Source organism: Scyliorhinus torazame, chromosome 22 (assembly GCF_047496885.1).
Source record: "Scyliorhinus torazame isolate Kashiwa2021f chromosome 22, sScyTor2.1, whole genome shotgun sequence".
Lineage (NCBI taxonomy): Eukaryota > Metazoa > Chordata > Chondrichthyes > Carcharhiniformes > Scyliorhinidae > Scyliorhinus > Scyliorhinus torazame.
Genome location: NC_092728.1, coordinates 33,418,854 through 33,434,291, shown reverse-complemented (window position 1 = coordinate 33,434,291; position 15,438 = coordinate 33,418,854). Strand labels below are relative to the sequence as shown.

The window sequence follows — 15,438 nt, the reverse complement described above, 5'->3', positions numbered from 1 at the left end:
AGCTCCCCATTTTACACATCTACACAGTTCTCCGTTTTACACATCATAGATTATCATAGAATGTACAGTGGAGAAGGAGGACATTCGGCCCATCAAGTCTATCCGGCCCTTGGGAAGAGCATCCCACCCAAGCTCACACCTCCATCCTATCCCCGTAACCCAACCTAACCTTTTTGGACACTAAGGGCAATTTAGCATGGCCAATCCACCTAACCCGCACATCTTTGGACTGTGGGAGGAAACCGGAGCACCCGGAGGAAACCCACGCACACATGGGGAGAAGGTGCAGACTCCGCACAGACAGTGACCCAAGCTGGGAATCGAACCTGGGACCCTGGAGCTGTGAAGCAACTGTGCCACCCACTGTTTATACAGACAATTCTAAAGACTACAGACGCTCTGAGAGAGGCATTAAAACTGCCTCAGGTGTTGTCATAGAATCCATAGATTCCCTACAGTGCAGAGGAGGCACTAAACCCCTCGAATCTGCACTGTTGTGTTCTGTGATATAAATGTAATGATGTACACAGAACATCTAGTTGTTTAACTAGAAAAATGATTTATTACTAAACATGTGGAAAGATAACTAACAGATTACTATACAGACAATGGCTACTAAATGAATTCCGTGAATTCTCCAGGGACTACTCTATGTGCGACTATCGTCGTGTACGTCCTACTACCAATTAGTGGGTATCTCAAGTCACGTGATATATGTCTGACGCCACCAACTGGTTGGAGGTCGCATTGCTAACTGTCTACAGAACTGTGCACAGGCATATCACCACATGCACTGACCCTCGAGCACCCCGCCCAGGCCCACATCACCGCAAGCCCATGAATTGATTGTGGCCAATCCACCTAATCCATCTTTGGACCATAGGAGGAAACCGGAGCACCCTGAGGAAACCACGCAGGCACGGGGAGAAAGTGCAAATACCACACAGACAGTCACCCAAGGACAGAATTGAACCTGGGTCCCTCGTGCAGTCAGGCAGTAGTGCCAACCACTGTGTCACCGTGCCACTTAAATCTGATGAAGCTTTGGAGGAATATCGGGAAAGTAGGACAAATCTCAAACGCGCAATAAAGAGGGCTAAAAGGGGTCATGAAATATCTTTGGCTAACAGGCTTAAGGAAAATCCCAAAGCCTTTTATTCGTATATAAGGAGCAAGAGGGTAACTAGAGAAAGGATTAGCCCACTCAAAGACAAAAGAGGGAATTTATCCGTGGGAGTCAGAGGAAATGGGTGAGATTCGTAATGAGTACTTTGCATCGGTATTCGCCAAGGAGAGGGACATGACGGATGTTGAGGCTAAGGATGGATGTTTAAATACTCTAGGTCAAGTCGGCATAAGGAAGGGGGAAGTTTTGGGTATTCTAAAAGGCATTAAGGTGGACAAGTCCCCAGGTCGGGATGGGATCTATCCCAGGTTACTGAGGGAAGCAAGAGACGAAACAGCTGGGGCCTTAACAGATATCTTTGCAGCATCCTTGAGCACAGGTGAGGTCCCGGAGGACTGGAGAATTGCTAATGTTGTCCCTTTGTTTAAGAAGGGTAGCAGGGATAATCCAGGGAATTGTAGATCTGTGAGCTTGACGTCAGTGGTAGGCAAACTGTTGGAGAAGATACTGAGGGATAGAATCTATTCACATTTGGAAGAAAATAGACTTATCAGTGATAGGCAGCATGGTTATGTGCAGGGAAGGTCATGTCTTACAAACCTAATCGAATTCTTTGAGGAAGTGACAAAGTTAACTGATGAGGGAAGGGCTGTAGATGTCATATACATGGACTTCAGTAAGGCGTTTGATAAAGTTTCCCATGGCAGGTTGATGGAAAAAGTGAAGTCATATGGGGTTCAGGTACTAGCTAGAAAGAACTGGCTGGGCAACAGGAGACAGAGAGTAGTGGTGGAAGGGAGTGTCTCAAAATGGAGAAAGGTGACTAGTGGTGTTCCACAGGGATCCGTGCTCGGACCACTGTTGTTTGTGATATACAAAAATGATCTGGACGAAGGTATAGGTGGTCTGATTAGCAAGTTTGCAGATGATACTAAGATTGGTGGAGTTGCAGATAGCGAGGAGGACTGTCAGAGAATACAGCAACATATAGATAGATTGGAGAGTTGGGCAGAGAAATGGCAGATGGAGTTCAGTCTAAGCAAATGCGAGGTGATGCATTTTGGAAGATCTGATTCAAGAGCGGACTATACGGTCAATGGAAGAGTCCTGGGGAAAATTGATGTACAGAGAGATCTGGGAGTTCAGGTCCATTGTACCCTGAAGGTGGCAACGCAGGTCGATAGAGTGGTCAAGAAGGCATACAGCTTGCTTGCCTTCATCGGACAGGGTACTGAGTACAAGAGTCGGCAGGTCATGTTACAGTTGTATAGGACTTTGGTTGGGCCACATTTGGAATACTGCGTGCAGTTCTGGTCACCACATTACCAGAAGGATGTGGATGCTTTAGAGAGGGTGCAGAGGAGGTTCACCAGGATGTTGCCTGGTATGGAGGGTGCTAGCTATGAAGAAAGGTTGAGTAGATTAGGATTGTTTTCATTGGAAAGAGGGAGGTTGAGGGGGGGACCTGATTGAGGTCCACAAAATTATGAGACGTATGGACAGGGTGGATAGCAACAGGCTTTTTCCAAGAGTGGGGGTGTCAATTGCAAGGGGTCACGATTTCAAGGTGAGAGGGGAAAGTTTAAGGGAGATGTGCGTGGAAAGTTTTTAACGCAGAGGGTGGTGGGTGCCTGGAATGCTTTGCCAGTGGAGGTGGTAGAGGCGGGCACAATAGCATCATTTAGGATGCATCTAGGCAGATATATGAACGGGCGGGGAACAGAGGGAAGTAGATCCTTGGAAAATAGGTGACAGGATCTGGAAAAGAGGTGACAGATCAAGGATCTGGATCGGCGCAGGCTGGGAGGGCCGAAGGGCCTGTTCCTGTGCTGTAATTTTCTTTGTTCTTTGTGCCTTTCTTATTTCACCCTGCCACAGTCACGATCGACTCTTGTACTGCTGTTTACCTTTGCGTTCCTGGGTTAGAGAGGGATCAATAGACCTTGGGTTGGTGCTCCTGTTAACTATCCAGTGACAAGTGGCTTATGCAGTGATGAATCACTGTTATATCACCTCGTTATAGGATGTTGTGTGAAATGTGACTATTTGATCATACAATGAAGGATATGCATTCAGGTGACATTGAGAGGAGGGACTATTGCCTGTGAACCGTTCTCCAGCCCAGAATAGCTTAATCTCCGCTCTAGGGCAGCAAATTGGAGAGGAGGGAAAATCAAGTTTTACAGACTATATCAATAAGAATTAAAGACATTTATGAAAAGTTGCCTGTGACAAAGCCTGCAATGGGTTGATGAATATACTTTCTTTTTACATGTTGAGCAATATCCTGTGGCATGATGCACGAGTCAGTTGAGTGCAGTGCTCGCAAAATGCTTGCACTTCACCTGATGAAGGAGTAGTGCTCTGAAAGCTTGTGATTTCGAATAAACCTGTTGTATCTTAACCTGGTGTTGTGAGACTTTGTACTGTGCCCACCCTCATCCAGCGCCGGCACGTCCACATCTTGCAAAGGGGTTAGGGGCAGGTTAAGAATTAGACCAGTGAATACAGACATCAGGCCCATTGTTGTAGTCTCGCATTCAGATTGTCTTTTTATGTTGCCATTCTAAATTTTTGTAAATGCATTTCAAATGAAAAGTGACCAGTTAAACTTGGCAGGTGTAGTTCCAATCTGTGACCACCGGTAAGATGTTCTCATAACAACATAGGGCCATTCTGTCCTTCGAGCCTGCTCCACTGTTCATTATGATCATGGCTGATCATCCAACTCAGTAACCTGTTCCCACCTTCCACCCATATCCTTTGGTCCCCAAGTGTTATATCTAACTCTGTGGCCTCAACTGCTTCCTGTGGTAGAGAATTCCACAGGCTGATCAATCTCTGGGTGTAGAAATGTCTCCTCATCTCTTCCTAAATGGTCTATTCCCTATCCTCAGACTGTGACACCCTGGGTCTGGGCTCTCCCACCATTGGGAATATCCTTCTTGCATCTACCCTGTCCAGGCCTGTTGGAATTTTATAGGACTCTCCTCACAGTAATTGCACTCAACTAGCTGGAGTGTTACAGAATGATCCCTGATAAATAAAGTCTTATAGGATAACAGCAATACTCTGGGGTCAGGTCCTGCTTTAACTTTATATGTCAATAATAAAATAGTTTGGGAGATGGTTAACAAACTACTGAGACGTCGAGGGTCTGGATGAATTTCCATGAACTTTAGTATCTCTGGTATCCAGAGGGAAAGGACACAGGCTGGCTAGATGGAGCCACTTCAAAGGAGATTTTTTATTCTGTCATGGGTGTCAATGACTCGGCCAACATTTTTATTTCCCATCCCTTCCTCGAGAAGGTGACGGTGAGCCGCAGCTGTCCATGTGATGTAGGTATTCCTACCGTGCTGTTCAGGAGGGAATTCCTGAATTTTGATACATTGAAATGTGGCTAAACCTATGGGAATGGGCTGAGGAGACGGGCAGCAAGTATGGAACATTTCGAGGACATTTGAGGAAGCAGGTGCTTGAAGGGTATTAATTTGGAGACTTGTTAATGTTGCAAATGCTGGGACAATTGATTGAATGCTCAAATTGTGATTCAGAGCAGTTGATGCTAATTCAGGAGAAGTTAGGGCACAGATCGAAGAAGCAGTCTCCATCTGTGTGGGGGACGTGTTGAAGGGAGAAGTACTTTGGTCTTCTGTTGTACTGAGTTTTGTGAATGAACCAATGTTGAAGACAGATTGGCTCCAGCTTCTTCCTTTGCCAGATGGGATGTTCAGCATAATTAACACTGTTTATTTGAATCTTTCCACTCTACATGTTCCCATATTTCTGACAGTGATTTGTCATCTTTAATACATAAGGTATAGCTCACCACCATCCACTGGCCCTGCCAAAAGATTTGTGTTGATTGAGAGCAGGTTGGGGTATGGACTCTGCTGTGAAGACGTTCATGTTGAATAGCTGCTAACACTCCTTGTTTGCACACATTCGTGGGGAATATCCAGTTTGTGGACAGTGGCTGGTGTTGTGCATTGTATTCCAGGCCAAAAGCTGCAGGAGGGGGAGGAGCAAGGAAATTTGGAGTATATTGGCTAAAATGATCTTGTATTCTTGCTGTCCACAGTGTTCTGTCCAAATGTTGTGAATCACCGCTACCTATCTTCCATCAAATACCTCTTATATAAACGTTTCCTGGAGGTAAGTCCCATTTATCCTTGGGCAGACTACGGCTTGGGACGGGTGAGATTGAGTGTTTGAATTGTCCAGGATGTCAGTTGTGCTGTCTGTTGCTCTGAGCTTGGTGATGGTGCAGTGAATTCTCCTGGTGATCATGTCGAACAGCAACCCTATCATTCAACTCCCACATAGGCTGCCAATGCTCATTGCTCCTTTGATATCTCCGTCTGTAATAGCCTAAATCATTAAAGACTCTCTACCCTCTCCTACCCAGAGGTCTTTGCCTCAATCTAACCCTCACAACCGTCGCACTAACCTTCGCTTCCCTCGGTCTAATCCTCTCTTCCCTTGGTCTAACCCTCTCTTCCCTCTATCTAACCCTCTCTTCCCTCGGTCTAACCCTCTCTTCCTGCAGTCGAACCCTCTCTTCCCTCGGTCGAACCCTCTCTTCCCTCGGTCGAACCCTCTCTTCCCTCGGTCTAACCCTCTCTTCCCTCGGTCAAACCTCTCTTCCCTCGGTCGAACCCTCTCTGCCCTCGGTCGAACCCTCTCTGCCCTCGGTCTAACCCTCTCTGCCCTCGGCCTAACCCTCTCTGCCCTCGGTCTAACCCTCTCTGCCCTCGATCTTAACCCTCTCTGCCCTCGGTCTAACCCTCTCTTCCCTCGGTCTAACCCTCTCTGCCTTCGGTCTAACCCTCTCTTCCCTCGGTCTAACCCTCTCTTCCCTCGGTCTAACCCTTTCTTCCCTCGGTCTAACCCTTTCTTCCCTCGGTCTAACCCTCTCTTCCCTCGGTCTAACCCTCTCTGCCCTCGGTCTAACCCTCTCTGCCCTCGGTCTAACCCTCTCTTCCTCTCTGCACTCGGCCTGCGGCCCGTAGCGCTGTCCGCCTGCTGCCCGTAGCGCTGTCCGCCTGCGGCCCGTAGCGCTGTCCGCCTGCGGCCCGTAGCGCTGTCCGCCTGCGGCCCGTAGCGCTGTCCGCCTGCGGCCCGTAGCGCTGTCCGACTGCGGCCCTTGGCGCTGTCCGACTGCGGCCAGTAGCGCTGTCCGCCTGCGGCCCGTAGCGCTGTCCGCCTGCGGCCCGTAGCGCTGTCCACCTGCGGCCAGTAGCGCTGTCCCCCTGCGGCCCGTAGCGCTGTCCCCCTGCGGCCCGTAGCGCTGTCCGCCTGCGGCCCGTAGCGCTGTCCACCTGCGGCCAGTAGCGCTGTCCCCCTGCGGCCCGTAGCGCTGTCCCCCTGCGGCCCGTAGCGCTGTCCGCCTGCGGCCCGTAGCGCTGTCCGTCTGCGGCCCGTAGCGCTGTCCGTCTGCGGCCCGTAGCGCTGTCCGACTGCGGCCCTTAGCGCTGTCCGCCTGCGGCCCGTAGCGCTGTCCGCCTGCGGCCCGTAGCGCTGTCCCCCTGCGGCCCGTAGCGCTGTCCGCCTGCGGCCCGTAGCGCTGTCCGACTGCGGCCCGTAGCGCAGTCCGCCTGCGGCCCGTAGCGCTGTCCGCCTGCGGCCCGTAGCGCTGTCCGCCTGCGGCCCGTAGCGCTGTCCGTCTGCGGCCAGTAGTGCTGTCCGCCTGCGGCCCGTAGCGCTGTCCGCCTGCGGCCCGTAGCGCTGTCCCCCTGCGGCCCGTAGCGCTGTCCGCCTGCGGCCCGTAGCGCTGTCCGACTGCGGCCCGTAGCGCTGTCCGCCTGCGGCCCGTAGCGCTGTCCGCCTGCGGCCCGTAGCGCTGTCCGCCTGCGGCCCGTAGCGCTGTCCGCCTGCGGCCCGTAGCGCTGTCCGCCTGCGGCCCGTAGCGCTGTCCGCCTGCGGCCCGTAGCGCTGTCCGACTGCGGCCCGTAGCGCTGTCCGTCTGCGGCCAGTAGCGCTGTCCGTCTGCGGCCCGTAGCGCTGTCCGTCTGCGGCCAGTAGCGCTGTCCGACTGCGGCCCGTAGCGCTGTCCCCCTGCGGCCCGTAGCGCTGTCCCCCTGCGGCCCGTAGCGCTGTCCGACTGCGGCCCGTAGCGCTGTCCGCCTGCGGCCCGTAGCGCTGTCCGCCTGCGGCCCGTAGCGCTGTCCGCCTGCGGCCCGTAGCGCTGTCGGCCTGCGGCCCGTAGCGCTGTCCGCCTGCGGCCCGTAGCGCTGTCCGCCTGCGGCCCGTAGCGCTGTCGGCCTGCGGCCCGTAGCGCTGTCCGCCTGCGGCCCGTAGCGCTGTCCGCCTGCGGCCCGTAGCGCTGTCCGCCTGCGGCCCGTAGCGCCGTCCGCCTGCGGCTCGTAGCGCCGTCGGCCTGCAGCCAGTAGCGCTGTCCACCTACGGTCTAACTTTCGTGATCTTCGGCCTAACGCTGTGTGCTCTGTATTTCCCCCCTGAATTCATGACTATTAAGTGGCTTGTGTTGTGCAGTGTGTCTTTGGCCTAACGCTGTGTGCTCTGTATTCAACCTCCCCAAACAGGCGCCGGAATGTGGCGACTAGGGACTTTTCACAGTAACTTCATTTGAAGCCTACTTGTGACAAGTGATTTTCATTTTCATTTCATTTCATTTCCCCCCTGAATTCCTGACTATTAAGCAGGTGCATTACTAAACTGACTATTTTTTGCGGGTCTTGCAGTGGAACTTGATCACTGACTACGGGCTACTATGGGCTGGCTGTGAACTGGGGTGGGCTGTACAGAGGGATGATGTGGAGATGCCGGCGTTGGACTGGGGTGAGCACAGTACGAAGTCTTACAACACCAGGTTAAAGTCCAACAGGTTTGTTTCGATGTCACTAGCTTTCGGAGCGCTGCTCCTTCCTCAGGTGAATGAAGAGGTCTGTTCCTGAACAAACCATTGTTTGCAGCAAACTACCCAGCCTTCAGAACAGTGACCACGACACCACACAACCCTGCCATGGCAATCTCTGCAAGACGTGCCAGATCATCGATATGGGTACCACCATTACACATAAGAACACCGCCCACCAGGTACGCGGTACATACTCGTGCGACTCGGCCAACGTTGTCTACCTCATACGCTGCAGGAAAGGATGTCCCGAAGCGTGGTACATTGGCGAGACCATGCAGATGCTGCGACAACGAATGAACGGACATCGCGCAACAATCACCACGCAGGAATGTTCCCTTCCAGTCGGGGAACACTTCAGCAGTCAAGGGCATTCAGCCTCTGCTCTCCGGGTAAGCGTTCTCCAAGGCGGCCTTCAGGACGTGCGACAACGCAGAATCGCCGAGCAGAAACTTATAGCCAAGTTCCGCACACATGAGTGCGGCCTCAACCGGGACCTGGGATTCATGTCGCTTTACATTCATCCCCCACCATCTGGCCTGCGAAATCCTACCAACTGTCCTGGCTTGATACAATTCACACCTCTTTAACCTGGGGTTACCCCATCTCTGGATCTGTAAAGATTTAATCACCTGCTAATGGTTGCATTCCAAGCATTGTTTGGCATCTTTGAATTTGTCTATATATGCATTTCTGGAACATACCTCTTCATTCACCTGAGGAAGGAGCAGCACTCCGAAAGCTAGTGACATCGAAACAAACCTGTTGGACTTTAACCTGGTGTTGTAAGACTTCGTACTGTACAGAGGGAGGCAAAGTTATGAATTGCCTTCTCTAACACTATGTTCTTCATCCTCGCAGAAGACGATGAGCGAAGAAAACTGGTCCGAACACATCGAGGTTAGTTTTTCTGTCATCAGCGATTCTCGCACTTTCCAGTTAGATCTTGTCCAGCTTTTGAATATTTTGGCAACATGTATCAATGACATGATCCATTCTGCTGTGGCCTGTTTTTAGCTCACAAGGTGTGTAGCTCAAACTGGGGAATCTCCTGGCTCGCTGTACCTGCCTCAGGGCGTGAAGGTTGATGGTGGGTGTGGGAAAAAAGTGGCCTCATTTTTTTCCCTAGTGGGAAGGGGTGAAATTCGCCAGTGCCTTGAAACCTCAAAGTGCAATAAACTGTGAGGAAGATAGGGACAGAGTTCACAAGAACAGAAACAGGTTGATGAAATGGGTGGACACTTGACAGATGACATTTAGTACAGAAAAGAGTGTGGTGAAACGTTTGGCAGGCAGAATGTGCAGAGACAGTTCAAATGAAATGATTCAGTTTTAATTAGAGACCGGGGGGCTTGGGGTTCAGGTAAGGCAACATTTGAGGAAGAAATAGAGTTAACCCATTGGATAAAAGATTATTGATCTGAATATTAACTTTTTTTCTGTCACAACAGAAGCTGCCTCACCAATTTGCCAGCCTTTTCTGTTTCAAATTTCTAGCATTCATATTATGCTGTCTTTGAAGATGGCAGGACAAGTTAAAAATAAAGAATAGGTTACTAGGCTTAAAAATATAGGCATGCGTAAGAAAACAGGAAGTTAATCTAAACTATATAAAACATCGGCCCCAGCTGGAATATTGTGTCCAATTCTGGATGCTTCTCCTAAATAAGATGTGAAGACTTGGAGAGGGTAGAGAAAAGCTTTGAGAATGTTAACATTTCTGTAAATACACCAAGTTTGATGGAGGTGTTTAAAATCATGAACAGATCAAGTAAGTAAAGATAGACTGTTTCCAGTGGTGAGGGATTGATAACGAGAGGATATGGATTTAAGGTAATTGGCAAAAAGCAGCAGAGGCAACGTGAGGAAAAACATTATCACGCAATGTGTGTACCGGTTTTGGAATACACTAGATTACAATAGTGTACTGAATAGAGGTTCATTAATAGATTTAAGTGGCGAATTTGATACATACTCGGAAGTAGAAATATTACAGCATTATGAGGAAACAATGGGGCCAATTGGATTGCTCTATGAAAGAGCCAGGCAGTCTTGATGGACTGAATGACTTCTCGATCCTGAAGTATTCAATGATTCTATGAAATAAATGTATTAAAATATTTTCTGTCTGACTCTGGGAGTCGCACTACGACTAGATACTCTATTCTTTGGCAGAGTTCTGTTCATGTCAGGGCAGCACGGTGGCGCAGTGGTTAGCACTGCTGCCTCACGGTGCCGAGGTCCCAGGTTCGTTCCCGGCTTTGGATCACTGTCTCTGTGGAGTTTGCACATTCTCCCCGTGTTTGCGTGGGTTTCGCCCCCACAACCCAAAGATGTGCAAGCTAGGTGGATTGGCCACGCTAAATTGCCCCTTATTTGGAAAAAATAAATTGGGTACTCTAAATTTATTTTTAAAAAGAATTCTGTTCATGCCTGTTCCTTTGGTGACAATGCAGGAGCTTACACCTGTTTTTAGAACAACTTGACTCAATTCTCTTCCTTTAAAAAGGCACACGTTAGATATATGCCCATGATTTGGAGCTTTTCTGTCCTGCTGTGGGCTTTGCCTTATTGAGCTGTTTGTCTTTCAGGCTCTAGTGGGTGAGAATCCCCAGTTGCAGGGGCAGTTTGTGAGCTTGTTGGCGAGATACACCGATGTGGACACAGTCGCTAGCTGGGCGATAAGGCTCAGTGTGCCCCAAGAAAAGCTATCATATCATGTTGCTGAACGACTAAAGGAGCTGGAGAAAGTCAAATTGTAAGCTTCATCGCGATTGATAAATATTTAGAAAGACATGTAAACTTACAACCGGTATGCACTTCTTGTTTATCATATTTTCGTTGTTTTGCAAAACTTGTCACACCCTTCACAACTTTTTGCCCTCCCTGTCATGATTTTATCCTGGCAAATAGCAGTAGTTAAGAACGATTTTGCAATGTGATTTGCCATTACTTGCCTTTGAGACTTCCCAGACACTAGACCTCTCCCTTGCCTGTCAGCTCTCGGTCCTGTTCCTTAACTGATTTGTTTTGCAACCCCACTCATTCCCACTGTGCCCCATTGCTGAATGTTCCATGAAGAGATCAGAGACAAAGCATTTTACAATGAGAGTGAGGCCTGAGTGGAAGAGACAGAGAGGAGTAAGGAAACGGTGAAAGGATGTATGTCAACATGGTTGGTGCTGAGCTACAGGGTGTACATCTTACAGGGACTTGTTAATGAATAAGTTTTCTGTTTGTAAATGCTTTAGTTGTTCCCTGACAGTTACTGATCTTTAATTAACATTATTAAATATCTCAACTGTTGAGGCACCTACGCATGAAGTGCGGGAGAATGCATTTAATTCCTCTCCCATCACTGGTCGATCGCTCCCTTCCCTCCACCTCCATTCACACATGTTATTTTCTGTTCTACTATTTATGTTGATGTGCTTTACTTCAAACAAAGGTGAAGGTGAGACTGAGAGACAAATTTGGCAGGTAATAAAGCAAGCAAATGGAATACTGGCATGTATAGCTAAAGGTATGGAGTATAACAGTAAGGAAGTGTTGCTGCAACTGTACAAGGTGTTGGTGAGACCACACCTGTAATATTGTGCACAGTTTTGGTCACCTTTCTTCAGGAAATATGTCATGGCATTGGAGGCAGTTCAGAGGAAGTTCACTAGATTGATCCCAGAAATGAAAGGTTTTTCTTATAAAGAGAGTTTGAGCAGTTTAGGCCTATATTGCTGCAACAGCCTCAGTACTCAACACCGACAACTGCCAATCTCCAGACGCAATTCTGCACAACTCATCCGCTTCATTCTGGATCACAATGTCTTCACCTTCGACAACAAGTTCTTCATCCAGATGCACGGAACAGCCATGGGGACCAAATTCGCACCCCAATACGCCAACATCTTCATGCACAAGTTTGAACAGGACCTACTCACCGCACAGGACCTTCAACCGACGTTATACACCAGATACATCGATGACATTTTTTTCCTTTGGACCCACGGCGAAGAATCACTGAAACGACTACACGATGACGTTAATAAGTTCCATCCAACCATCAGACTCACCATGGACTACTCTCCAAAATCAGTTGCATTCTTGGACACACACGTCTCCATCAAGGACGGTCACCTCAGCACTTCGCTTTACCGCAAACCCACGGATAACCTCACGATGCTCCACTTCTCCAGCTTCCACCCTAAACACATTAAAGAAGCCATCCCCTATGGACAAGCTCTCCGTATACACAGGATCTGCTCAGACGAGGAGGAGCGTTACAGACGTTGAAAGATGCCCTCGTACGAACGGGATATGGCACTCGACTCATCGATCGACAGTTCCATCGCGCCACAGCGAAAAACCGCACCGACCTCCTCAGAAGACAAACATGGGACACAACCGACAGAATACCCTTCATCGTCCAGTGCTTCCCCGGAGCGGAGAAACTACGTCATCTTCTTCACAGCCTTCAATACGTCATTGATGACGATGAACATCTTGCCAAGGTCATCCCCACACCCCCACTACTTGCCTTCAAACAACCGCGCAACCTCAAACAAACCATTGTTTGCAGCAAACTACCCAGTCTTCAGAACAGTGACCACGACACCACACAACCCTGCCATGGCAATCTCTGCAAGACGTGCCAGATCATCGACATGGATACCACTATTACACGTGAGAACACCACCCACCAGGTACGCAGTACATACTCGTGCGACTCGGCCAACGTTGTCTACCTTATACGCTGCAGGAAAGGATGTCCCGAAGCGTGGTACATTGGCGAGACCATGCAGACGCTGCGACAACGAATGAACGGACATCGCGCAACAATCACCAGGCAGGAATGTTCCCTTCCAGTCGGGGAACACTTCAGCAGTCAAGGGCATTCAGCCTCTGATCTCCGGGTAAGCGTTCTCCAAGGCGGCCTTCAGGTCGCGCGACAACGCAGAATCGCCGAGCAGAAACTTATAGCCAAGTTCCGCACACATGAGTGCGGCCTCAACCGGGACCTGGGATTCATGTCGCATTACATTCATCCCCCACCATCTGGCCTGCGAAATCCTACCAACTGTCCTGGCTTGACACAATTCACACCTCTTTAACCTGGGGCTACCCCATCTCTGGATCTGTAAAGATTTAATCACCTGCTAATGGTCACATTCCAAGCATTGTTTGGCATCTTTGAATTTGTCTATATATATGTTTCTGGAACATACCTCTTCATTCACCTGAGGAAGGAGCAGCGCTCCGAAAGCTAGTGACATCGAAACAAACCTGTTGGACTTTAACCTGGTGTAAGACTTCGTACTGTGCTCACCCCAGTCCAACGCCGGCATCTCCACATCATATATTCTCTAGAGTTTAGAAGAACGAGGGGAGATCAAATTGAGATATATTGGATGACAAAAGATATGGATAAAGTAGACGTGAAGCGGATGCTTCCTCTTGTGGGGCATTCCAGAACAAGAGGTCATAGTCTTAGGATAAGGCCTAGCAAATTTCAAACAGAGATGAGGAGAAACACTTTTGCCAAAGGGTTGTGAATCTGTGGAATTTGTTACGCCAGAGTGAGGTGCTGCTGGGACAGTGAGTAAATTTAAAGAGGAGGTTTTTTTTAAACGGATTTCATTCAAACTTGTATCAAAGTAGGTAACAGCAAATAAACACCCCGGGAAACATTCTTCCCAACAATCAACTATACAGTGTGTACAGATTTTTCTCCTTTTTCACTCCCCCCTCCCCATCACCCACTCCCCCACCCCGCTGCGACAAAGAGCTCCTCAAACACGGTCACAAACATCCCCCACCTTTTCGCAAATTCCCCATAGCCCCTTAACTCATACTTTATCTTCTCTAACCGCAGGAAGTCATACAGGTCACCCAACCATGCTGCTACCCCCGGTGGCGATGCCGACCGCCACGCCAGCAGAATTCTTTGCTGTGCAATCAGAGAGGCGAAGGACAAGACATCGGCCTTCCTCCTCTCCATGAGCTCCGGCTTCTCTGAAACCCCCAAATATCGCCACCAAACGGTCCGGGTTCACTCCCTCCTCCACTATCCTGGCCAAGACCGCAAACACTCCCTCCAGAATCTTCCCAATTTTTCACAACCCCAAAACATGTGCGCATGATTTGCTGGCCGCCGCCCACACCTCTCACACTCATCTGCTACCCCTGAAAGATCCCACTCATTCTCGCCCGAGTTATATGCACCCTGTGCACCACCTTAAACTGTATCAGGCTCATTCTTGCACAAGAGGAGGTCCAGTTTATCCTTCGCAGTGCCTCACTCCATGCTCCCCAATTGATCTCCATTCCCAACACCGCTTCCCATTTCTCCTTGATCTTCACCACCTGCTCGCCTCCCTGCTCCCCCAGCCACTTATATATATCCCCAAATCTTCACTCCCCTTCCACATCCGGAAGCAGCTATCGCTCCAGCAGGGTGTATCCCGACAATCTAGGGAACCCCTTCCAGACCTTTCGCGCAAAGTCCCTAACCTGTAGATACCTGAACTCACTATCCCTCGGTAGCTCTATCCTCTCCCTTAGCTCCTCCAGACTGGCGAACCCTTCCTCCAAATACAAATCCCTCACCTTGACCAGCCCCACTTCCCTTCACCTTCTGTATACACTATCCATCCCCCCCTCCCCCCGGCTCAAACCCATGATTCTCGCACAGCGGCGTTAGCACCGACATCCCTTCCACCCTAAAATGCCTCCTCAGCTGATTCCATATCTTCACCATGGACTGCACCACTGGGCTCCCTGAATACCTACTCGGAGCCATTGGCAATGCTGCTGTCACCATAGCCCTCAAACTAGACCCCTTCCAAGATTCCTCCTCCATCCTAACCCACTCTACCCCTTCTCCTTCCCACCACCGCCGCACCTTGTCTACATTCGCCGCCCAATAATAATGAAGCAAGTTTGGCAACGCCAACCCCCCCTGCAGCCTCTGCCTCTGTAGCAGGGTCTTCCCCACCCTCGTCACCTTCCCCGCCCATACAAAGTCAGAGATGATTGTGCCCACTTTCCGAAAAAAAGGCCTTTGGTATAAAGATCGAGAGAGCCTGAAAGATAAACAAGAACCTCGGCAGAATATTCATTTTCACCACTTGGACCCTCCCTGCCAACGTTAAGTGCAGTGTATCCCACCTCTTAAGATCTTCCCTGGCCTCCTCCACCAGCTTCGTTAAGTTCCACTTATGGAGCCCCGTCCATTCCCTCGCTACCTGAATCCCCAAGTACCTAAACCTATCCCTCGCTACCGTAAATGGCATCCCCCCCTAAATTAGCCCGCTGTGCCAGCTCATTCATCGGGAATACCTCGCTTTTCTCTACATTCAGCTTGTATCCCGAGAACCCTCCAAACCTCCCCAACAGGCCCATAATCCTTCCCATATTCTCCAACGGATCCAAACGTACA

General features: G+C 49.7%; 1 protein-coding gene across 7 annotated transcripts in view; it reads left to right on the top strand.

Moving 5' to 3' along the window:
• Window positions 1-15,438, top strand: part of exd3 (exonuclease 3'-5' domain containing 3) — a 1,321,659-nt gene that overhangs the window by 571,024 nt on the left and 735,197 nt on the right. For all 7 annotated transcript variants that reach the window (XM_072488031.1, XM_072488030.1, XM_072488028.1 and 4 more), the window contains 3 exons: window positions 5,211-5,284; window positions 8,868-8,906; window positions 10,598-10,764. In XM_072488031.1, coding sequence (XP_072344132.1) covers window positions 5,211-5,284; window positions 8,868-8,906; window positions 10,598-10,764 — 280 coding nt within the window. The remainder of the gene's footprint in view (window positions 1-5,210; window positions 5,285-8,867; window positions 8,907-10,597; window positions 10,765-15,438) is intronic.